The 24,353-nt window shown below is 40.6% G+C and overlaps 2 protein-coding genes across 4 annotated transcripts in view; one reads left to right on the plus strand and one right to left on the minus strand.

The window, feature by feature from the left end:
- Positions 1-713: 713 nt before the first annotated feature.
- Positions 714-23,226, minus strand: LOC147113543 (zinc finger protein 518A-like). 3 transcript variants are annotated; one of them, XM_085994758.1, is made up of 2 exons: positions 22,874-23,226; positions 714-8,835 (listed from the first exon to the last, which is right to left on the minus strand). In XM_085994758.1, the coding sequence occupies exon 2, from the start codon at positions 8,669-8,671 to the stop codon at positions 3,134-3,136; it is 5,538 nt and encodes a 1,845-aa protein (XP_085850884.1). In that variant the 5' UTR covers positions 8,672-8,835; positions 22,874-23,226; the 3' UTR covers positions 714-3,133. The 3 variants fall into 3 exon arrangements, with proteins under 3 accessions (XP_085850884.1, XP_085850885.1, XP_085850886.1); XM_085994759.1 differs by lacking the exon at positions 22,874-23,226 and adding an exon at positions 22,572-22,719; XM_085994760.1 differs by lacking the exon at positions 22,874-23,226 and adding an exon at positions 22,405-22,551.
- Positions 22,716-24,353, plus strand: part of ccnj (cyclin J) — a 71,764-nt gene continuing 70,126 nt past the window's right edge. Inside the window, exon 1 of the mRNA XM_085994763.1 lies at positions 22,716-22,807. The gene's annotated coding sequence lies outside the window, so the exon portion shown is untranslated. The remainder of the gene's footprint in view (positions 22,808-24,353) is intronic.

Consider the following 24,353-nt stretch of genomic DNA (forward strand, 5'->3'; position numbering starts at 1 on the left):
GTGGGCCTACAGTTATACTGTTTGAGTTTGTTATCTGCACGCCAAATCAGGGTTAGTTCTTTGTCCGATTTTTGGCGGGCTCATTGTGATCATAGCCATTCACCTTAACTAGTTTTTGGGCAGTTGTCTCATTGCTAAACGGCTTTTCATGTCTGGGTGTTTTATTATACATAATGTTAATCGGTGTCTTCCTGGCTTGGTAGCTAGTTCTAACTGTAAACGATTATTTATGCAGAGGTTTGATGGGCTTTAAGTTTGTGCAAGATTAGGTCTTATCCTGAGTTGATTTGTTTTAAAGGGAAGAATGCGTGTTCTGTCTCCTTTAGCTGTCTGGTTTGAAGTAACAAATCAAAGCTGTCTCCCACAGGCGCAGGCATGTCAGGTTTTAAGGTTTTGAACTTGACATGCTGTTTGCCAGGTCCTGCTTTAACCTTGCCGGTTTTGCCATGAAGTCCAAAAGCCATTCCCTTTAGGGTACCCTTGTTAATAACTTGTCCTTCAGGGTCCCTTATTAATAACTTGGGAGATGTGGGAATTTTGAGAATCCTACATACAGCTACGATAAATTTTGCAACAAAGCAATTTAAATGTGAAATTCAGTGTAGTGAGTTTCTGAAAACCCAAATACAGTAACTGCAAACATACTTTATTAAAGTATATATTTAGATATGTAGTATATAAATATATACGGTTATGACAGGTAGGCGAGAGAGAAAAATCACAAATTAACTTTATTTCTGAAGAAAATGTACATAGATGTATTCAAAAATAGTGTACAACATTTGTAAAGCTGATCTTGAAAGAAATAACACAATATTGGTAGCGCATAGCTATAAAATATATATAAAAGTGTTAAGGTTTTGAAATTGGTTATTTGGAATTTACTCAAATCCATTTCCAATATACAAAAAAATCTAATTTCAGCTCCAGCAGGCAATGGTTTTAGAAGCACATACCAAAAACTAAAGCAAGAAACCTTTCCATATTAAACATATTCCATGTCTAAGCCATTCCTTTTGGTGCATTTACCAGTCAACTGAAATGCTGTTTCGAAACCAGGAATTACTTTATAAGCTATTAATACAGTAAAGAATCAGTAATGTAAAAATATAACCCAAGTTATTAACATTACATAAATATTCACTTTTTTACACTTTCTGCTATAAAAAAAAACAGGTTTCCGACTTCACAAGTAGGTGTGGTGTTGCAATTAAAGAATAGAAAAATAGAACACTTCTATAATACTGCCCCTTCAATATATCAGAGTCCAAGCAAACAAACTCCTAGTACCTTCATACATCTGCAGGAATAGTAGAAACCCTACGTGGAATACCGAATTCAGATTGTTGAACTGTATTCTACGTTCAACAGTATAAATTCTGGCATTGCATAGGTTTTCAGTGCTTCACAGCCAATTTAGCCTACTGAATTTCTAATACATGGATTGGAAAGATCATCCAATAAATGCACATTTTAAACATGACAAGCAGGACAGACTCTCAAATGCAAGCAGCTACTCAAAATATATGGGAATACAAAGACAGATTAGCAACCTGCACCCATATTAATTTGCATCTTTCAAATTAAGTTATCAGATTTAAAAAGAACTATAAACCTACCTCTCTTTTTCATCCAATCTCCCTCCCCTAACATAGGCATCTTTCGAATAGAGGTGGAAAATGGTGCATAGGTTAAATGAACAAATCAGACAATTTTTCTGTGCCTGCTAGGAGCTGTCAAGAGCATCTGGTGTCTGCATCCATCCTGATCTTTATAGCATTCCAGACCACATCTCTTGCATTGATTTCTACGCCTATGGTGTCATAGAATCCCAGAAAAGGAGGCCATTTGGATCATTGGGCTTGTATCAGCTCTTTGAAAGGGCTATCCATTAGTCCCACTCCCTTCCTCTTTCCCCATAGCCCTGCAATAACCACCTACACCTGCCACATATTGAACTTACAGCCACACACCAAAAGTTGATGGAGAGAGACTAAACATTTCCAAGAGTTATTCCACACTAGCAGGCTTTCTTAGTTATATCTGTTTCAAGAATCGAATTTGAAAAAGGATGAACTAAAATAGAAATTCCTGTTGATGGATCTTTACAACAATCTTAGAATGGTATTTCCTCTTCCAATCCTGCTTTGGGGCCATTTGAGGAATGCAACAAATATGAGTTGCAGGTTCATGGGGTCATCGCAGCATCCTACAATGACTTCTCTTCCTAGTGATAGAGCTCCTGATAAGTGTGCCTCAGGATATTCCAGCACAGTTCTGGTTCACTTTATAGACATTGGAACTCTGATTGACAGTAATATATCAGCAAAGGGACACCAAATACCTGAATTATCCCAACTGCAATGCTTACCTCACCACACAGTACATGAAAAATACCAAATAAATGTATTAGATTAAAAAAAGTAACAAATATGCTCCACATTTTATTACAATTCACTGCATAGAGGATAATCAGAATGGCAGAAAACTGGGAGTCGACTGTTTTAAAATCTACAAACACAGTCTGTTTAATCAGTATGCGTTAACCTATCCTCGTCATATAGCAAACAGCAGTTAGAAGTACAAATGATTGTCTTTGCTAGAGCCCAACACACAAACTGTGTGCTAAACAGGACGTGTGTATTAGGACATTTGTTTGAACTGTGTTTACTTCAGCAAAATTCTCAACTATCACAAATTCACAATATACAATAAATTTACACCACAAACAATAATACCCCTCCTTATTGAAGATTTTAGGTCAAAATAGAAAACAGCAAAGAAAACCTATAAAAGATTGTTAATAGTGCCAAATTCCCTGTAGATTCTGAAAGAGTGCATTTATTCAGTTGGTGTTATTTATATTATTAGGTAAATCCCAATACCGTGCCAGAGCCACTGTTAAAAACAGTTTAAAACTTGAAAATACCTGTATCATTTTATAGAAGCATACAGCACATTCAGGTTTGAATACTTATCTCTTATTCAGATTCCAGAAGACACTACTCTAACAGTTCCCCTCAAAGTAAATTTTCATTAACAATTGAAGCAGTGCATTATAGTGAACATATGCAAAACATGACGGTCACGAATTAATTCAGTCTTGGGCCTTTTTCTGACATTGAATCGGCTATCAAGTCAAGGTGTTCCAGTCCCTTGTAGCTTCCATCAAATGTCGTTGACCATGACCCACCCAATCGTCCTGGTTATCAAATATTCGACCACAAAACCAGCAGCTGAATTTAGCCTCAATTGCTTTATTTGAAACGGTTTTCACAATCTGATAATTGTTCTTGCTTGTCTTTTTCAACTTTAGCTTCAGTACGTATCTTTCTTTCACAGGGCTCACTGGTTTTATCTTTTTGCATTGGTCGATGAACCCTTTTGCAACTGCTTGCATACTGCTGCAAGAAGGATTCAACAAAGCACCAATTGTTCTTTCTGATAAAACTACCTTGAGAACATTTCCTTTACACTTATTAATGGTTTTCATGACATTAACCACTTCAGGGACATCTACATCAGGATGATTAAGCACGATCACAGGCTGGTTTCTTCTAGGACATCTAATAAGCTGATCATGATCAAAAGGTATAAGTCTCAGGGTTTGCACAGTTCGATCAGTAGCGGCCATATTGCTAACTTCAAGAGGTTTGTTTAGTTCTTTCTGTTCCGTTTCTTCAAGCTCACTAAAGCTACTGGTTATTGTTTTTGGTGGTTTTTCAGAATTTTCCAACTTTCTTTTTAGTCGTTTGCTGTATCTGAATACAAGCTTTTCATTACATGACTTTCGTGGTTCCCACAGTTCATCTGATTTCTCGTCATCCCATCTGCAGTTTGACTTTGTTACAAATCTCTGTGAAGTAAGTGAACAGGCTTTACTAGTATTTCTTTTCTCTGTAGAGCGAATGGATGTACTTTTGAGAGCTGGAGGAATAGGAAGTTTAAGGGAAGCCTGAGCACTGATTTGGGGAGGGAAGTTGTAGTTTTCAGCAGTTGAGGGTACAGGCTTATTCACTGGTAACAGGATACATGGAGAGCCACCTGTAAACAATACAGCCTGACCTGGTTGCTGTAAAGGCTTAATTAAGTTGCCTGAAGCATCATTGTGAAATGTCACTGAATTTTTCAGGAATTGGTTGTCCTTCATGCCTGACTCCCCATTAGAACCTTTAACAAATCGCAATAAAATCTTCTTCTGAGGAGGCCCATTTTCTTCAGACATGGAACTAGAATTTGCCACAGTATCTTCATTGCTAACTCCAGTAGATTTTTTCTGCATAATACACTGAAGCACAACAGTTTGTTGACCTGATACATTTTCTGTATTTGTACTTATCAGTGTGTTCACACTACCCAAAAGAGCCCCTTGTCTCAATGGAAATGACAGAGAATTATTTGATACAGATGATTTAACATTTTCAAATGGTTCATTGAACAAATCAGCATCCTGACCATTTACATTTAATGAACCGTTCTCTGCTGTATGGTTGTCATTAGCATCAGAAACAACCTTTGCATAAGAATGATGATCAAACACTGCAGAAACTGGGCCTTTAGGCAAAGGGTCGTTGGAAGACAAAATGGTTACTGGTGTGGTCTTCATGCAAGCTACTCTGGAATTACTCATTAAAGAACACGTATTTTGTCTGATTTTGTCAGATACTAGTGTTTGTCCTTGTATATTGGCATTTGTACTATCCAGTATCTGAGGATTACCACCACAAACAATGCTAGCAACTGCACCAAGTGTACCGTTACTGAAAGTAAGTATCAAGCCAGGCCCCTTATCGGTCAGGGAGGCAGAGTTTCCAGTAGCAACTTTTGTCTGTGGAACTGATCCCCCAGAAACTACTTGCAGTCGAGATTGTTTTGTCAAATGTAAGGGGACTGCAGAACCTTTCTGCGATGGTTGGATTAAAACCGGCTTAGCGATGCCAGCAAGGCGTATAGGTCCCAAAAGTGCTACAGGTGTGATAGATGAGTTACTGCTTCCATTAGCAGAAGTACGAATTGCATCCTTTATTAATTGTTGGTTGATTATTTCATCAGAATGAGTCTTTAACAGTGTGTTCAGCTTTTCAACATTTGGTGGCATGCAACTGCTTGATACAGGTGGAGATACAGTCCGTAGCATATTTCTCCCAATACATTTAGTATTTAAAGCACAGCTATCATTACTTTCAGCATTCAGAGAGTCCAACTGCAAAGCCAGAGAGTCTTTAATGGAATAATTATGCAAATCAGTTTTGTTTGTTGCAGTACGTGTACTGGTCTGTCTCTCTGGAAAGCTAATTGGACTACTTTTGGGACACTGTGGTTCACTGCAAGGATTTTCATCACCAAATATGGAGGTGGCCTTCAATGCATCAAGTAGTAACTGATTTTCTTCAGGAGCCAAGCAACTCATTCCATCTCCAGTCTGTAATGAGAACACAGATGTGATTCTAGGCATTACCGGGGACACATTGCCATCAGAATCACTAACTTGCTCTTCCAAAAAGTCTTCTGCAGAAATACTATCTTTGGTGTAACAGTCCATCATTTCTACATCCGGTTTATTCAGGCAATTTGTTTTTTCTGAAAATGAATTTGATCTACAGTAATCCAGGATATCAGGTGAACCTGCGCTATTGGCAGAAATTGTTTCACCCTCTTCTGTATTTTGAAATTTACCATTTCTCGCCGAGCCAGCAGTCCAATTACTATTACATTTCCTAAGCTCACATTGTTGTGTCTGCACTGTCGTACAATTTCTGAGAGATAGCATTTCATAGACATTTTTGAACTCCTTTTCACTGTCCCTTTTTAATGCTTCAGCCTCCAGTTCAGTCTTGCATTTGCCTGGTATTGGTATTTCTGCACCGTGCGGGTTGTTCGAATTATACAAACATTGATTATCATAATTAACTTGGTTAGTTTCCTTTACATTTATGGGACAGATACTGCTTTGTTCTGAAGCAGTTGAGTTTTTTAATACTGTACTGCCAGAATTAAGGTTATAATTAACCATAGAATTACTACAGAGTTCATCATATCTTATGTTTAGAGTTTCAGCTCCCAGTTCAGTTGAAGCAAACAGGAAACTAGAATTTGATGTAGAACTTGTACACACTGTAGATGACGACGACACAGGAACACTTTTTGATGTCACCAATCTGCTTTCTGCATCAGCTTCTTCATTAACTATTCCAGAAGGTTTCAGCATTTGCAGAAGTATAGGTGAATTAAATTCATTCAAACCTTGGCCCCCTGGATTTTGACAGCCAAGCAGCAACTGTGAAGGAATGTTTATAGATGATGGTTCACTGGAAGTTGAAACACTAGCTGTTGAAATTTTTCCATTTAATAAACCATATTTTGGAATTATAGAGGACTGAGAAGTTCCAATACGTTGTTGAAGACTTGACACATGAATTCCACTAGCTTCTATCTTGTGTGGCTGTCCAGAGCTTGATTCAATCTTAAAGGAATTTTGAGGAACAATTTCTGATGGTTGTGAAATCATTACTGACTTTAAATTATCTCCTTGCACTTCCAAAACATCAGATTGTTTTGGAGTAGATATGTTCACATTAGCATAATTGTGAACAAAAGGCAAATGGGTGCCTTTTATGGACTGCAATGAGGTATCACAATCTGACAGAGACATTTTTTTACTGGATGTCTGCTCACCACTTAAGCATTGCAATCCCTTTGAATCAGTCTGGCTATTGGTTGAAGATGCAGGTGTCTGAGATGGATAACTATTTGAAACTGAAAATTTTTCTGAAGTTGGAGTCTTGTTATCTTGGTTATCTGGCATACCCTTATTTATTGCAGACTCAACCAGGTTCAATGAAGATGTTGGCAATAACAATTTACCTGTTTGAGCTGAGTTCATACCTACAAACAATGGCTGTAGTGTCTTAACCTGAGTAAATTTACCATTTATTACAGTAGATACTATGCGAGACACCTTCTGCGTTACAGAAGTCTGCATCTTCGAATCCACAGAACGGTCCATTATCATGAATGCGCGAGGCTGACTGGTGAAAATATTTGATAATCTATTAGACTGTGCATCCACACTCGATGTGTTTGTACCGAGTAATCCAACATTTGAATTTCCTGCATTCTGAGGCAAACGTAGAGAGTTGTCATTACTGGCTTGGGTTTGAGAATTTGAAGCACTTAAGTTTTGTTTGCATGCAGGTATTAGCTTTAATACTAAATGCTGTTTGCCATTTACCACTTTGAAGCCAATAAATTGCGCACTATAGTTAGGTGGCACTGATAACTTATTGTTCTTTAGCGTTACTACAGGGGACGCAGGAGAGAATACGTTTCGGGATATTTGATTAGAACCACTTTCTTCTGCTCTCTTCTGTGGAGAGCTAGTAGAAGCTACTGGCTTTGGTCCCTGAATTTCATCTCTCTCAACATTGATACCTTTAGGACTAACTGTTTCTTCATTCAAACATGTATCTACAGCTGGTGGAGACTGTGGCACCTGATGGCTGAATTTCTTTGTATCATCAGATCTCTTAGTATTATCCTTTGTAGCTACCAAATTCAGGATTTGCCTTTTTTTCCTCCATTGTGCTTTCCGAGACACTCCATTTTTGTATCTTTTCAGGACAAGTTTCAGACCCACTACATTCTTCAATTTTCCTTTTTGACATGGCTCCATTTCTGTTTTTGAACTGCTGCCTTCTGCCAGGCCCTTATGAACAGCATTAATGTGCTTTATAATATAGTCTTTACGTGTTGCACCATAGTTGCAATATTGACAGCAAAAAGGAAAAGCTCCTGTGTGTACAACAAGATGTCTTTGAAATTCACCTTTTGTAAAACTTACATGCTCACATTTACCACATTTGTACTGAATCACATCGTGTCGGTGAATGTGCTGAATAAATGTGCCCTGATCCTTTGTAGAAAAACGGCACTTTTCACAGCGAAAATTACCATTTACACCATGTTTCCAATTTAAATGCTTTCTCAGCTCTTGCAGAGTATACATTTTACCATCATTGCAAACTTCACATTTAAGTAGAGGGGTACGATGTTTCAGTCGGTGTTGGCTCAGTGTCTGAAAATCATTAGCAGTAAAATTGCACAACTCACAGGGATATACAGGCAAGTCTGCAGCATGCAATTCCTGATAATGTTTCAATAACTGCTTTGGATTGTATTCAGCACTGTCTTTACATTTTCCACAGCTAAAACGTAGAACCTTTGTTGCCCCCTCTGAAGTTTTAGATGTCCCACCCAATGACTGCTGCATAGAACTGTTCTTGAAAGCAATAGCCCGACGGTTCACCCGAGCTACGCTTCCTTTCCTGAAAGATTTTCTTGCAGTCTGGCATCTGCGTAGTGATGTTTTACTTTGATTTACAACTAAGTATGGAGAGATCTTTTCTTTCACATCTAATCTTGACAGAACAACTTTTGCATTTTTAAGTTTGAATTTCAACTCTTGCCAAGGCTGTTTATTCACATGTTTATTCACAGTCACTGAAGGTGTAAATGAAACTTGTGCAAATATTTGCGCTACAGATCCTTTGTCCTTTAGTGAAAAGTTTCCCGTAGGCATATTTAGTTTCTTTCTACAATATCTCTTGCTATTTGCATCTGCAAAAGTATTTGCTTCATTAACTTGTGCAAAATTTCTCTCGTCAGATTGCATATTTCAGTTTTGTGGAATGTCAATCTCTGATGTTGTAGAGACTTGTTAGATGCCTTCTCTCCAATTGCTGCACGTCACAACAAGACTCAGATTGCTCATATCATCGGATTCTAGCTCAGACAAAACTGGGCAGTAGATTATCACTCCTCAGCGTGATGGTAATTCTGTAAAGTACAAAATAATGATTTTAAATTCAGGTATTGCACAGAAGCAAGTCTCTGGTATACTGCAACACTATAATTCTCAAACAAGAGCTACAATGACATTAATGTGTAATTTAAACAGTTTCTTTGCAATATACCAAATTAGCCAAAAAAAAATGGCATAAAATGATAATTGAACCAGAATTGTGGAAACTCTGAACTATCAAAAATAACCTGCAAATGCATGTTTAAACATTACTGGGACATACAGCTAACAAACTAAAAAATATTGTTACAAGTTTTGGGTCTACCTTAAGAGGTAACCTCGAGTGCAGCAGCGCTGACCACCTGTAAGTGGTCCATGCATCTTAGATTCAAGAATGCACCCAATATCTAATTTGTATGATAGTGTAACCTGGGAATGTAACAATAGGCCTTCTTTGTGATCTGAACTCGATATTATACCTTTTGCATGTGTTCTGCCATGAACTTCTCGAATCCTTCCAAAGGATGCTGAAATATTTTAGTGAAGATGAGGCCAGATAGAAATAGTTAAGCGGCTTTATTTTATAGGCAGCCAGTGAACGTACAGAGAAATGTCATAATCAAATCTCACCTTAATTCAACGAACCACAAAACCCTCCTCAAAACAAAAAATACACACTATACCCATCAGCAGGTTTGCTTAACTGTTGCTGGCCAACTTCCTAATTCTGACCAGCACTGGGCTGGAGATGAGCAAATTTTCCCTTGCTAGCTGACTGACTCAAACAAAAGCAAAATACTACAGATGCTGGAAATCTGAAATAAAAATAGAAAATGCTGGAAACACTCAGCCGGTCAGGCAGCATCTGTGGAGAGAGAAAAACAGGCCCGGAATTTGCAATGGGTAATAATGGCGAACTAACAATGTTCGCCATTATTACCCCTTTGAAACTGACCGCAAGTTCAGGATGTAGTGCATGCGCATCTAAACGTGGCAATCCTGAAGTTGCGGTCAGTCATTCACTGCTCCAACACTGGCTGCGCTCTGCCCCCCTCCCCCCAATAGCCGGCAATTAGTGTAATCAGTGAAACTGACAAAAACTTGGGCTTTTCCACGGTAATATCACTGTTATCATAAAGTTTAGATTAGTTATGGAAAAGGACAGGGAGCAATCTAGAGTAAAAATACTTAATTGGATGAAGGCCAATTTCAGTGGGATGAGAACAGATCTGGCCCGGGTAAATTGGAATCAAACAATGGCAGGCAAAACTGAAATGGAACAATGGGCTGCCGTTAAAGAGGAAATAGTTCGGGTACAGTAGAGGTACATTCCCACTAGGGGGCAAGGTAGGGCAACTAAAGTCAGAGCTCCCTGGATGACGAAAGAGAAAGGTGAAGCAGAAAAAGGTCTTGACAAAGGGTTTTCACCCGAAACGTTGACTCTATTTTCTCTCCATGGATGTTGCCTGGCCTGCTGAGTTTTTCCAGCATTTTCTGTTGTTATTTCAGATTTCCAGCAACTGCAGTATTTTGCTATCGTAAAAGAGGGCGTATGACAGATGTCAGGTCAAGAATACAAGTGAGAACCAGGCTAAATATAGAATGTTCAGAGAAGTGAAAAATAAGAGGGGCAAAGAGAGGGTATGAGAATAGAATGGTAGCTAAGGTAATTCAAAAGTCTTCTATAGGCATATAAATAGTAAATGGGTAGCAAGAGGAGGGGTGGGGCTCATTAGGGACCAAAAAGGAGACCTACACATAGAGGCAGAGGGCATGGCTGAGGTGCTAAATGAGTACTTTGCATCTGTCTTCACCAAGGAAGATGATGCTGCCATAGACAGTGAAGGAGGAAGTAGAGGAGATACTGGATGGGATAAAAATTGATAAAGAGGAGGTACTAGAAAGGCTGGCTGTACTTAAAGTAGATAAGTCACTAGGACCAGATGGGATGCATCCAAGGACGCTGAGGGAAGTGAAGGAAGAAATCGCGGAGGTACTGGCCATAAACTTCCAATCCTCCTTAGAAACAGGGGTGGTGCCAGAGGACTGGAGAATTGCAAATATTACACCCTTGTTCAAAAAATGGTGTAAAGATAAACCCAGCAACTATAGGCAATTCAGTTTAACCTTGGTCGTGGGGAAGCTTTTAGAAACAATAATCAGGGACAAAATTAACCGTCACTTGGACAAGTGTGGATTAATTAAGGAAAGCCAGCACGGATTTGTTAAAGGCAAATCGTGTTTAGCCAACTTGATCCGAGTGTTTTGATGAGGGCAATGCAGTTGACGTGCTGTACATGGATTTCCAAAAGGCATTTGACAAAAGTGCCACATAATAGGCTTGCCAGCAAAGTTGAAGCCTGTGGAATAAAAGGGACAGTGGCAGCATGGATACGAAATTGGCTAAGTGACAGGAAACAGAATATAGTGGTATATAGCGGTGTTCCCCAGGGGTCAGTACTAGGACCACTGCTTTTCTTGATATACATTAATGACTTGGATGTGGGTGTACAGGGCACAATTTCAAAATTTACAGATGACTGCAAAACTTGGAAGTATAGTGAACAGTGAGAAGGATAGTGATAGACTTCAAGGAGGACATAGGATAGGCTGGTGGAATGGGCAGACATATGGCAGATGAAATTTAATGCAGTAAAGTGCAGTGATCATTCTTTCTACCAAAATGTAAGAGGAAATATAAACTAAAGGGTACAATCCTAAAGGGGGTGCATGAACAGAGAGACCTAGGGGTATATGTGCACAAATCATTGAAGGTGGCAGGGCAGGTTGAGAAAGCAGTTAAAAAAGCTTACGGGATCCTGGGCTTCATGAATAGATGTATAGAGTACAAAAGCATAGAAATTATGAAGAAACTGTATAAAACACTGGTTTCGGTCTCAACTGGAGTACTGTGTCCAATTATGGGGACCGCACTTTAGGAAGGATGTGAAGGCCTTAAAGAGGGTGCAGAAAAGATTTACAAGAATGATCCCAGAGATGAGGGACTTCAATTACGTGGATAGAAACATAGAAGATAGGAGCACGAGCAGGCCATTCGGCCCCTCGAGCCTGCTCCGCCATTCAATGAGATCATGGCTGATCATCCAAATTCAGTACCCTGTCCCTGCCTTCTCCCCATATCTCTTTAGCATTAAGAAATATATCCAACTCCTTCTTGAATATATTTAATGAACTGGCCTCCACCGCCCTCTGTGGCAGAGAATTCCACAGGTTCACCACTCTCTGGGTGAAGAAATTCCTCCTCATCTCAGTCCTAAATGACTTACCCCTTATCCTTAGACTATGACCCCTAGTTCTGGACTCCCCGGCCATCATGAACATCCTTCCTGCATCTAGTCTGTCCAGGCCTGACAGAATTTTATAGGTTTCGATGAGATCCCCTCTCATTCTTCTAAACTTCAGCGAGTACAAGCCCAATCGACACAATCTCTCCTCATACATCATGCCTGCCATCCCAGGTATCAGCCTGGTGAATCTTCGCTGCACTCCTTCCATGGCAAGAACATCCTTCCTCAGATAAGGCGACCAAAACTGCACACAATACTCAAGATGTGGTCTCACCAAGGCCCTGTACAACTGCAGCAAGACATCCTTGTTCCTGTACTCAAACCCTCTTGCTACGAAGGCCAACATACCATTTGCCTTCTTAACCACCTGCTGCACCTGCACGCTTACCTTCAGCGACTGGTGCACAAGAACACCCAGGTCTCTTTGCACTTCCCCTTCTCCCAATCTATTGCCATTCAAATAATAATCTACCTTCCTGTTTTTGCCACCAAAGTGGATAACCTCACATTTATCCACATTATAGTGCATTTGCCATGTTTCTGCCCAATCACCCAACCTGTCCAAGTCGTACTGGAGTTTCACGACATCCTCCTCATAGCATACCCTCTCACCCAGCTTTGTCTCATCTGCAAATTTGGAGATACTACATCCAATTCCCTCGTCCAGATCATTAATATATATTGTGAACAGCTGGGGTCCTAGGACCGATCCTTGCGGTACCCCACAAGTCACTGCCTGCCACTCGGAAAACGACCCGTTTATTCCAACTCTTTGCTTTCTATCTGCCAACCAGTTCTCTATCCAAGTCAATACCTTGCCCCCAATCCCACGTGCCTTAATTTTGCAAGCTAATCTCTTATGCGGACCTTATCAAAAGCCTTCTAAAAGTCCAAATACACCACATCCACTGGTTCTTCCTTATCTATTTTACCAGTTAGATCCTCAAAAAATTCCAGTAGATTAGTCAAGCACGATTTACCTTCTGTAAATCCATGTTGACTTTGTCCGATCCTGTCACTGCTTTCCAAGTGCTCTGCTATTACATCTATATATATAAAGCGGCTCTTCTGTCTGTCTGTCTGTCCGCCTGGTCTCTATACGTTTGGAAGTTACAGAGCGTACCGACGCGCGCGTCGCCTCAAAAGAAAGCTTGCGATTCCGGACCGGTCATAGGCGTATTTACGTTTCGGCCGGACAAAAATCCCGCCCGCGGTATCCCAAAAACGTTCAGCGTTCCGCTCATTAGCATCTCATTAGCGACCGTGTGACGTCGAGGTCTTCCTACAGTTGAGTGTCGAGTGACTCGACGATTGACCAATCCTACGCTTCGGTGACCTGACCGGTCAACCAATCGGTGCGTGTGTGGGCGGGCCTTATCCTTCTGAACCGAGGTGAGTGGCCGCCATCTTGATTTTCCACGATTTTTTCCCCCACACTTTCTGTGTGTTAGGGAACTAAGGTAAATATTTCAATTATGTGTTAGGCAATTAATTAACAATTTATTTGAGTTTTATATTGTGTTTAGCAACCCCCCCCCCCTCTCCTCCTCACCCTCGCGCAGGGGGGACTCGGGGCCTGAAGCTGAAAAAATTTCTCTCTCTCTCTCTCTCCTTCTCCTCTTCCCTCTCTCTCCTCTTCCCTCTCTGTCTCTCTCTACTTCCCCCTCTCAGGTGTCGTGGACGGAGCGCGGGCGCGCCGCCCGAAGTTTCCCACTCGCTAACGGCCTTGCCGGCTCCCGCGGGCTGCTCGCACTGACCGCGCATGCGCCGCCCGCACATGCGCCGCCCACATTCACCGCGCATGCGCCGCCCGCCCGCCCGCAGCGGCCGTCCATCAGCCGCGCGATACGCGGGGGACCTCAGCAACGGCACCGGACCTCAGGCGCTAGGCAGGGGGAGGGGCCAGAGAGAGGGACAGAGGGGAGTTGGGGGGGGGGGGGGGAGAAAGAGGGAGACAGGGGAGGGGAGGGGAGGGAGGGATAGGACAGGGAGAGGACATGACAGGGAGAGGGGGGACACACAGGGGCAGGGAGACCAAACGCCCCAAAATTGCCCTCGCAACGCGTGGCTCCCCAGCTAGTATTTTATAATGGACTCTAGCATTTTCCCCACTACTGACGTCAGGCTTACCGGTCTATAATTCCCCGCTTTTTCTCTACCACCTTTTTTGAATAGTGGGGTAACATTAGCTACCCTCCAATCCATGGGTACTGTTCCAGAGTCTATCGAGTTCTGGAAGATGACCAGCAATGCATCTACTATCTCCAGGGCCTCTTCCTTAAGTACCCTAGGATGTAGATTATCAGGCCCTGGGGATTTATCGGCCTTCAATCCAGTCACCTTCCCCAACACCATTTCCCTACAAATACTGATTTCTTTCAGTTCCTCGCTCTCATTAGTCCCTATGTTCCCCGACATCTCTGGGAGGTTATTTGTGTCCTCCTTTGTGAAGACAGAACCAAAATATGTATTTAATTGGTCTGCCATTTCTTTGTTCCCCATTATAAATTCCCCTGATTCTGACTGTAAGGGACCTACGCTTGACTTCACCTATCTTTTTCTCTTCACATATCTATAAAAGCTTTTACAGTCAGTTTTTATGTTCCCTGCAAGCTTACTCTCAATCTATTTCCCCCCTCTTAATTAATCCCTTTGTCCTCCTTTGCTGAATTCTAAAAAGCTCCCAATCCTCAGGTTTGCTGCTTTTTTTGGCCAATTTATATGTCCTCTCTTTGGATCTTATGTTATCCCTAATTTCCCTTGTTAGCCACAGTTGAGTCACCTTTTTTGATTTATTTTTAGGCCAAACTGGGAGAAAGAAATTCTGTAGTTCATCCATGCGATCTTTGAATGTTTGCCATTGCCTATCCACCGTCAACAATTTGAGTGACATTACCCAATCAATCCTACCCAACTCACGTCTCATACCATCATAGTTCCCTTTATTTAAATTCAGGACCTTAGTGTCCGAGTCAACTACTTCACTCTCCATCTTAATGATGAAGAATTCTATCATATTATGATCGCTCCGACCCAAGGGGCCTTGCACAACAAGATTGCTAATTGATCCTTTCTCATTGCATAATACCCAGTCTAAGATGGCCTGATCCCTAGTTGGTTCCTCGACATATTGGTCCAGGAAACCATCCCGTATACACTCCAGGAATTCCTCCTCCACAGTATTGTTACTAATTTGGTTAGCCCAATCTATATGTAGATTAAAGTCACCCATGATGACTGCTGTGCCCTTATTGCACGCTTCTCTAATTTCCTTTTTAATGCCATCCCCAACCTCTGCATTACTGTTTGGGGGTCTATACACCACTCCCACTAATGTTTTCTGCCCTTTGGTATTTCTCAGTTCTACCCATACAGATTCCACATCATCAGAGCTAATATTTTTCCTTACAATTGTGTTAATCCCCTCTTTAACCAGCAATGCTACCCCACCAACCTTTTCCTTTTTGCCTATCTTTCCTGAATATTGAATACCCCTGGATGTTGAGTTCCCAGCCTTGGTCCCCCTGGAGCCATGTTTCCGTAATTCTAATCATATATTCATTTACCTCTATTTGCGCAGCTAATTCATCCACCTTATTACGGATGCTCCTCGCATTAAGACAAAGCCTTCAGGCTTGTTTTTTTAACGCTCTTAGACCTTTTAGAATTATTATTTACTGTGGCCATGTTTGTTTTAAACCCTTGATTTCTCTGATTGCCACCTTTGTTTTTCTCCTTCCTGTCTTTTGCTTCTATCCTTGTTTCCCTTTCCTTTGTCTCCCTGCTCTGGTTCCCAACCCCCTGCCATTTTAGTTTAAACCCTCCCCCACAGCACTAGCAAACACTCCAAGGACATTGGTCCCGGTCCTGCCCAGGTGCAGACCGTCCGGTTTGTACTGGTCCCACCTCCCCCAGAACCAGTTCCAATGTCCCAGGAATTTGAATCCCTCCCCCTTGCACCATTCCTCTAGCCACATATTCATTTGAAGTATCCTTCTATTTCTACTCTGACTAGTACGTGGCACTGGTAGCAATCCTGAGATTACTACCTTTGAGGTCCTATTTTTTTAGGCTGGGGAAGCTGGGGTTGTTCTCCTTAGAGCAGAGAAGATTGAGAGATTTGATAGAGGTGTTCAAAATCATGAGGGATCTGGACAGAGTAGATAGAGAGAAACAGATTTAAGGTGATTGGCAGAAGAACCAAAGGCGACAGGAGGAAAAACTTTTTTACTCAGCGAGTGGTTAGGATCTGGAATGCAATGCCTGAAAGGGTGGTGGAGGCAGACTCAATCACAGCTTTCAAAAGGGAGTTGGAGAAGTACTTGAAGGAAAAACAATTGCAGGGCTATGGGGAAAGGGCAGGGGAGTGGGGCTAGCTGAAGTGCTCTTGCAGAGAGCCAGCACGGGCTCAACAGGCTGAATAACCACCTTCTGTGCTGTAACCATTTTAAGATCTATGAAATACCCCATTAAATGTTAGGCCTTGTTGGATTAGATGTAACTGGGGTTTTAACAGCGTATTGACTGCTAAACAAACATTATGGCCCTGAAAAAAATCATTTTAATTTTATGGAGTGTCAAATTTCTCCATTATGATAAAAATTACAATTAAAGTTTGTTCATAATTTATTTCAGATTATATCTTATCCCCATATGAGAGCCCCAATCTTTGTTTTGCTCCCTAACTTTTTTTTTTTTTTTATAAAAGTCAGGATAAAAGCGGGTTCTCATTTCCTGCTTCCCGGTCTGTGAGAATTTTGCAATGTGATTGGCTGCTTGTTGACGTCACAACAGATCATGTTAGGGATTCCCCATTATATTGCACTGAAATCTCTTAAGCGTCGAAAAAGGCAAACTCCTCTCCACAGGGGCCAGCGGTGAACACCTTGGCTTCTCCACTGACCGCAAATTCCAGGCCATAGAGCTAACGTTTCAGGTCGATGACCTTTCATCTGACTGCCTTCTCGCCCATGTGTATTTGTCTTTTTTCTGTGTTCCCAGCAGATGGGAGGCCTGTTGCTCTGAATTCTTCCCCAATGATTCACCAGTAAGACTATTAATAAACCTAACTCCTTCCACCTTGGGAGGGCAGGTTTAAAAAAAACATTTACCCTAATTTTCAGAAATAGGGGCCATCCAGGATTAATGGGCCTTGGATGAGACAAGAGACTCTTAATAGACTGTGAGCCTCAACATTCCACTAAACCTGCTTATCTGGCCATAATAGATATCTTAAATGTCTGTTCCATTACAAATAACCCCTGTCTAAGTAGCTGTGGCTTTTTAAACCTGTGAAAAATCACCATTTTAAAACACTTAGACATAACTCATTCCCAAATTCTTCCAATGAAGATAAATCCTTTCCATTAAGACCAAGAAATTATCAAAAATAGCAAAACATGACAACCATATAAGAAATAAGGAGTTTGGGGGGGGGGGGGGGGGGGCGCGGGAGAAAGAGAAATCATTTGTATATTTGTTTTTAAATTGAGGATCACCCATAGTGCTGCATGAGGATTCAAGACCTGTACAATCTGGAAAAGTTTTATCTCATTGTTCCCGAACAAACCGCACTATACTGTAAAACAGTGCACAACAGAAGCTGCCACTATAACAACACGATGATTAAAAACAAAGAGTAAACTGGAAAATTAAATCAAGGCATGTTATTGGTTTTGTTACAGGTGTATAATCGTAGCAGGAAATATTAAGCTACACAAATAAACAGAAACCACAGATACAGCAACTCACTTTAGAAGTAAAGTTTACTGATGAACAATGCCGAACAGGAAAGGAGGTAACAATTCATTAATAAATTATGAGCACCAGCTATCACTAAATATATAAGCAGAGGGGAGTGGACAAGCTAACAAATTAATGGAGAAAGTGGCAGCAGTAAATCTCTCCTGTCTGCTTAGCATCTTTCCTTCTCCCACAATATCTTACTCTGATGGTTCCTGTGTCACTCATATCTCTCTCCACAAAATGCAGGCGTAAAGGCTAAGAACCCCCACCTCCCCACACATCTCTTTTCCCCCCATTTTGTTCTCATCACTCCTGTGCAGTTGGACCACTGCTGCTCTACCAGTGTTGCCAATAATAGGACCCACACTCCACAACTATTCCACAGTACTACCTAGCTAAACCCACTCCCCCTATCTAGTACTGCTAAATACTTGATATCTAATTCCAACTGGTACACCTCGCTTACTTTATTGCTGGTATTCTCAGCTTTAAAACTAGTAAGGAATAAAAATTAATTACACAAGTATTTCATAGGTAACGGACATACCTTGAACAAAGACTGGCCCCTCCAACTAACAACCCTCTTTCGCAACTAAACAGAGATTTCAGCATCCTCATCTTCCCCAACAGCCATGTTGAGAAGTCAGATGCCCAAGGGTGGATCAAAGAGAGAAATTGGTGATAACAAAGGAAGCATGCAACCTGGAGCAGTAACAGTCTGGCCTTTTCCATTAACCAAGACCTCGGGCAGTCAAAGTGAACAGGAAATCCTCCATATCTTCCCCACACCACTCACACTCAGCAGAGATCATAACCCCTTTTACCAAGATTGAGCAAAAAAAGGGACAGAAACCCCATTCAATAAATCAGAAACCACTCCTACCTCATCCAGCCCTTCACCCAGAAGAAACTCAGCACCACCCTCCACTGAGCCAAAGACCTACCCCATGTAATGATTCCTCTGACAGAGATGGAATTAGGCCCAGCCCAGAGGAAAACTTGCTCTGGCACACTACCTCACACGATCCCCCCTCCTCCTCGTTTCCAAATTGATCCAGTTATCCAATCACTTTCTAACCTGCTTGATTTGAATAATGGACTTTGAATATATTGTATGGTAACACAACAAATATGATGTATTGGTTCATTTGTTTATTAAAAATAATTCCACCCCAAATCCAAATCTCACTCCAGAACAGTGAAATTAGTCAGTCAGAAGATGACCGTCACCGTTACACACCTCCTACCATCTGGAGGAGGGGACGCAAATGCTGAGGTTACTCCCAACCCAGTCAGTTGGAAAATCCAGGGAAATGCGTGTTTTAAAAGATAGAGTATGTACAGTACTTCAACGGTAGTATTTTCAGTACTTAAAAAGTTTCAGAATTCAATAGCATTTTTTACACAGATATTCAACTTCAAATGCTGGTCATGAAAAATTACTGGTTTTATTCATCACGTCATTTTTGACCAATCAAGAGAAACAATCTTGTTTCATACGAGTGATCTTTGTGCCCATTTTCAACTGAAATAGGGTGCTTCCTGTAGATCACTATATATTCAGGCAAGATGGGAAGATAGAAGGTGAAATTGTTAACATTGTTCATACATCATTAACAAAAAGTTTCAATGTTTAAAAATGAAAAACAGAATATTGCACTACTGATTGCTCCTTGTCAAATGAAGGTTGCCCTCAAGATAAAACAGGCCAACACTTTGATTCCTCTTATTGCTATAGTAGTGGAAGTATTTTGCAAGGTGATGCTAGATAGCCATTAAGGGCAATCTGACTGCAACGTGAACTTGAAACCAGAAATGTGCATTGGCTTCAGCTAAATTCAGGTGGATGTAAAGATACTGTAAGACAATCAGAAACATATTTGAGATTTGGGCAATTTTACAAGCTTCCTGTCTTTAAATTATCTAAAGCAGCCAAGTGTATTCCACAAGGTTAAGTTTGTGATATACATGTCCTTAATACATCCACAATCTACTATCCAAAGCAGTTTTAGAAATGAAGTTATATTTTACATTTTTATAACACACCAAAACTAGTTTTAAAACAAAATTGACAATATAATTAATTTTGTATGTGACTGAAGCATTTCTTCACGCAATCATCAAGCATAACTATGAATCAAGGTATCCCTTATTATCCTATTACTTGCCCCTGGAGAAAAAACAATGGGTTTCAAACTCCTAGGCGTGCAGTTTTACACTGATATTTTAAAGAGTAGACAGCTAACATGCCAGATCTTGTTTTGAGTATGATCCTGCTTCAGAGTTAAGGAAAGTGAGAATGTTTTTCAGCTAAAACTAAAATACATTGTTTTTAAAAGAAGTGGCACATTCTTCAGGAGGCAGTGTGTGCTGTAATCATTGACAGCAGCACAATTAACAGTCACTGAAAATGTTAAGTGTTGGAAATAACTCTCACCTCAACACTCCCCCCTCCCCCAGCAAAGGGGTTAGAATAATGTACTTAACAAGTACTTCTCATATTTCTAGACAGCAGGATTATAAAATATGTGGGTCGGATATTTTCACCCAGTCGATGGGTGGAAAATTATGCCCACAGTGTCATTCTAAGCAAGTGTTTTTGGACATATTTCTCAAACAAATATTAAATACTTCACAAAATGAGGTACCTCTTTACATGCAGTATAGAACATCTATAACATCCATTTTAGAAAAAATGTTGCTCCATTGAGAAACCTTGAACAAAATATCTGGATGCTATTTTCAAGAAATTAATTTGTAACATTTCTCATTTAAAGAGGCACTGTCACATACTGGTGAGTTTTCATGCAGTCCCAATTTCTTGAACAACCAACTTGAAGCACTCAAAACTGTCACATCAATTACCTGAAAATGTTAACATTGCAGAGTACTTTCTATAAATAACAACAGAAAATGCTGGAAAAACTCAGCAGGTCAGGCAACATCCGTGGACAGAAATCTGAGTTGACGTTTCGGGTCGAACCCTTCTTCAAAACAGAGTACTTTCTATATTGGCTGCAGCTTGAACTTACACTTCCTGTACTACTTAGTGGCACAGCACACTGAACAACTTGCATTTATATAGTGTCTTTAACGTCGTAAAACGTCCCAAGGTGCTGCACAAGAGCGTTATCAAATAAAATTCGACACCAAGCCAAATAAGGAGATATTAGGGCAGCTGACTAAAAGGTTTGTCAAAGAGGTGGGTTTTAAGGAGTGTCTTAAAAGGAGGAAAGAGGCGGAGAGATTAAGGGAGGGAATTCCAAAGCTTAGGGTCTCAGCAGCTGAAGGCACGGCTGCCATTGGTAGAGCGATTAAAATCAGGGATGCCAGAGGCCAGAACTGGAGGAGCACGGATCTAATGATTGTAGGTCTGGATAAAGTTAGAGACAGGGAGGGGCGAGGCCATGGTGAGATTTGGAAACAAAGATGAGGACTTTAAAATCAAGGTGTTGCTCAACCAGGAGTCAATGTAGGTCAGCGAGAACAGGGATGATGGGTGAACTGGACTTGGTGTGAATTAGGATACAGGCAGCAGAGTTTTGGATGATAAGCTTAAGTTTATGGACAGTGGAAGATGAGAGTCCAGCCAGGAGTAGTGCCTTGGAATAGTCAAGTCTAAAGGTAACAAAGGCACAAACATGTGGAATAAAGGAGTTTGGAATGAAGATTTGATTATCTTACTCTGTTGAGCTCCTGATCTTAGCTGTGCTGCTATGGGAATGCCAGGAACAAGAAAGGGAGGAGGAAAGAAAGCGTTGAAAATTCTCACACCTCACTGAGTAACTAGTGATGTTGAATCAGGGCATTGTATAGCAATTTTCAACTACAGCAAAAAAAAGGTTGCTTTTAAATAGTCCAAGTCTGTCAAGTCAAATCCAAAGACAATTGTCTTTCCTTTGGAGGTGGGTTGGTGAAAGAGTGTGTAACCTCAATGGTTCTTTGGAAAAATTCCCCACTCTATTAATTTCAGTAAATTTGTAAGTTCGTATGCCACTTTGCTAATACAATTTCATTACTTAACAGTACTGGAAATGGCACAAGCTCGAATATACAGCATTTAACTATTTTAAGGTGTTAACATAAGCCAATAATGGTGATAAAGTACTAAATCTTCAGGTTTTTACATCACTTATCTATAAAGGTAGTTGACACAAAACATTCATAAACACTGCATAAATGCCCCATTAAGTCACAATAATGTTAAAATGTGGTGTCCTGGTGTAAATTAACCTAGTTACAAAACTGTCAACATATCTTATAACATTGAATTTCGTGAAAACTCACAATTTTATCATAAAAAATAAAGCCACAGAAATTTGTAAATGCCTTAATCTAGGTTATATGTATATAAATCGGCCCTGGCTACAGTTTACACGTGCCGTATGCAAACGACCAACGTATAAAAGCGAATTTTCAAACTGAAAATGTCAAGGTGAACAAGTACAATTCAGATCCATCTACTTGCATGACTACGAGACTATTCACCGTTAACTGCTTTGCAAGTTCTCTACTGGTCTACAACGGAAAATAAAGTACTATGAACAATACCTTATTGCAATTAAAGTATCCTGACTTATTTCACTGGGCTTGATCCGAGGCCGAAAATCACTAATAGAAATCTATTTATCCCCACCGTCAAAATGGCGGACGTATACACCAACACAGAATTTAAAAATTGGTTTATGTATTCTTTTAGTCAAGCACTTTAAACTCACAAATAATCGTCTTAAAACACAACAGCACCGCAAAAGTACTTCCATCCTCCATCCGACTACAGACCTCCACGTAGCTACACTTTCCGACAGTTATCGGCTGCACTATTTACTCTCAGCCCGAAAATGTCCTCCTCCCACGACGCCTGCAAGTGAGACGACATTTTCTTCACTCTTCAGCAGTGCAATGTCTTTCCCAGACCAACCAGCCGTGACGGCTGCGAAGCGGGCGATGGAAAGTGAAGTAACCTCTTTAACTATTTTGTTGACTAGTGGCTTTTTTTTTGTATTTGCAAAACTCTTACCATTTTTGAAAATAGTGTGCAGATCACGAAAAGCCGCCATGACAGTCACATCCGGGCATTGTGCGGCGGTGTGGAGCGATACCGGGCTGGTGGTGAGCGGGTCGCTGCAGATCCGGCCGGCTGGGTGGGGGAGGGCGGTGGTACCTGACAGGCAACTTCCGTCAGAATCAACATCAAAGACTCTTCCTGGTTGAATATTTGTATACCAAACGCATTTAGTGTAAAACCTGAAACAGCAGCAAGTGAAAGACGATTACATTTGATCACCGTGAAATGACCACTGGGTACAAGGCCTGCTCGTCTCTGATTTCCATTTAAACATTTTTAAAAAATAAAATGGAGCCCGTTTCTAATTAATCGGCAACAACAAACTCCCTGCAAATTGTTTCATGGTTTAAAATATAGCCTGTTTGATGTACGTTATTCATATTTTAAAAAATCATGGTTTTAAGGACGTATTTAGCGATTAATTCGGTTTATAGTCTGTTTTACACCAGCAGATCATAAATCTTAAATCCAATATCTTCCCAATGTTGGCAGATCTGATGTTAGCTGCAAGATATTTCTGAAATTGCACCACTAAATATGATGCACTACAAGTCTTTTGGAAGTCTTACATGAGTGTCAAGAGTAAGCCCGTTCTGGTTGCAGGATTCTGTTATCACTGGTGGCATCAGTGTTGATATCTGACAAAATAAACTTTGATATTCTTAATAATTATTTGTTTGCTTCACACTTGATCTCCCATAACCTTGACAATGCTGTCTACTCTGAGCCCAAATGGAACCTCCGGGTCTTTCTATTACCAAACCTGTTTCCATAGAAGATATTTTTCATGCCAAACATCAACAACTTTGCACTCCCTATAAAGGTCAAACCTGTCCCAAGATTTGAATACTGCTCCTGTATCTCTGGAGGCTCTTCTACCACCTCACACACACCCATGGATAAAACAAGAAAAGAGATATCTAATAGGGCAGGGACAATCAAATCTTTTGTCTTAATGGGCCCTTAAGATGTGTACTCTTGAGCTCCATGGGTCACATATAAATGATTAAAATACAACATTACATAGGATATACGGCACAGAAACAGGCCATTCGGCCCAACCAGTCCATGCTGGCGTTTATGCTCCACACGAGCCTCCTCCCGTCTTTCCTCATCTAAATCTATCAGCATAACCCTCTATTCCCTTTTCCCTCATATGCTTGTCTAGCCTCCCCTTAAATGCATCTATACTATTTGCTTGAACCACTCCCTGTGGTAGCAAGTTCCACATTCTCACCACTCCATTAATGGAATACTTTAGAATATGGGATTTTCAACTATTCAAAAACTGCTTTAAATAATTACATGAGCATTTTATTTTACTTTGTGTACGTTGTCTCATCTTACGAGAACAGTTTCTCAGTAAGTTATGATAAATTGGCTTTTTGAATATATTTACGTATCAAAATATATTACATTTTCGCAATAAGAT

This window comes from Somniosus microcephalus, chromosome 8 (assembly GCF_052327205.1).
Source record: "Somniosus microcephalus isolate GS21.2 chromosome 8, FLI_Smic_1.0, whole genome shotgun sequence".
Lineage (NCBI taxonomy): Eukaryota > Metazoa > Chordata > Chondrichthyes > Squaliformes > Somniosidae > Somniosus > Somniosus microcephalus.

What these genes read in the sequence shown, in the direction of transcription:
- LOC147113543 (XM_085994758.1), bottom strand. Translation starts at nt 8,671, where the DNA reads ATGCAATCTGACGAGAGAAATTTTGCACAAGTTAATGAAGCAAATACT.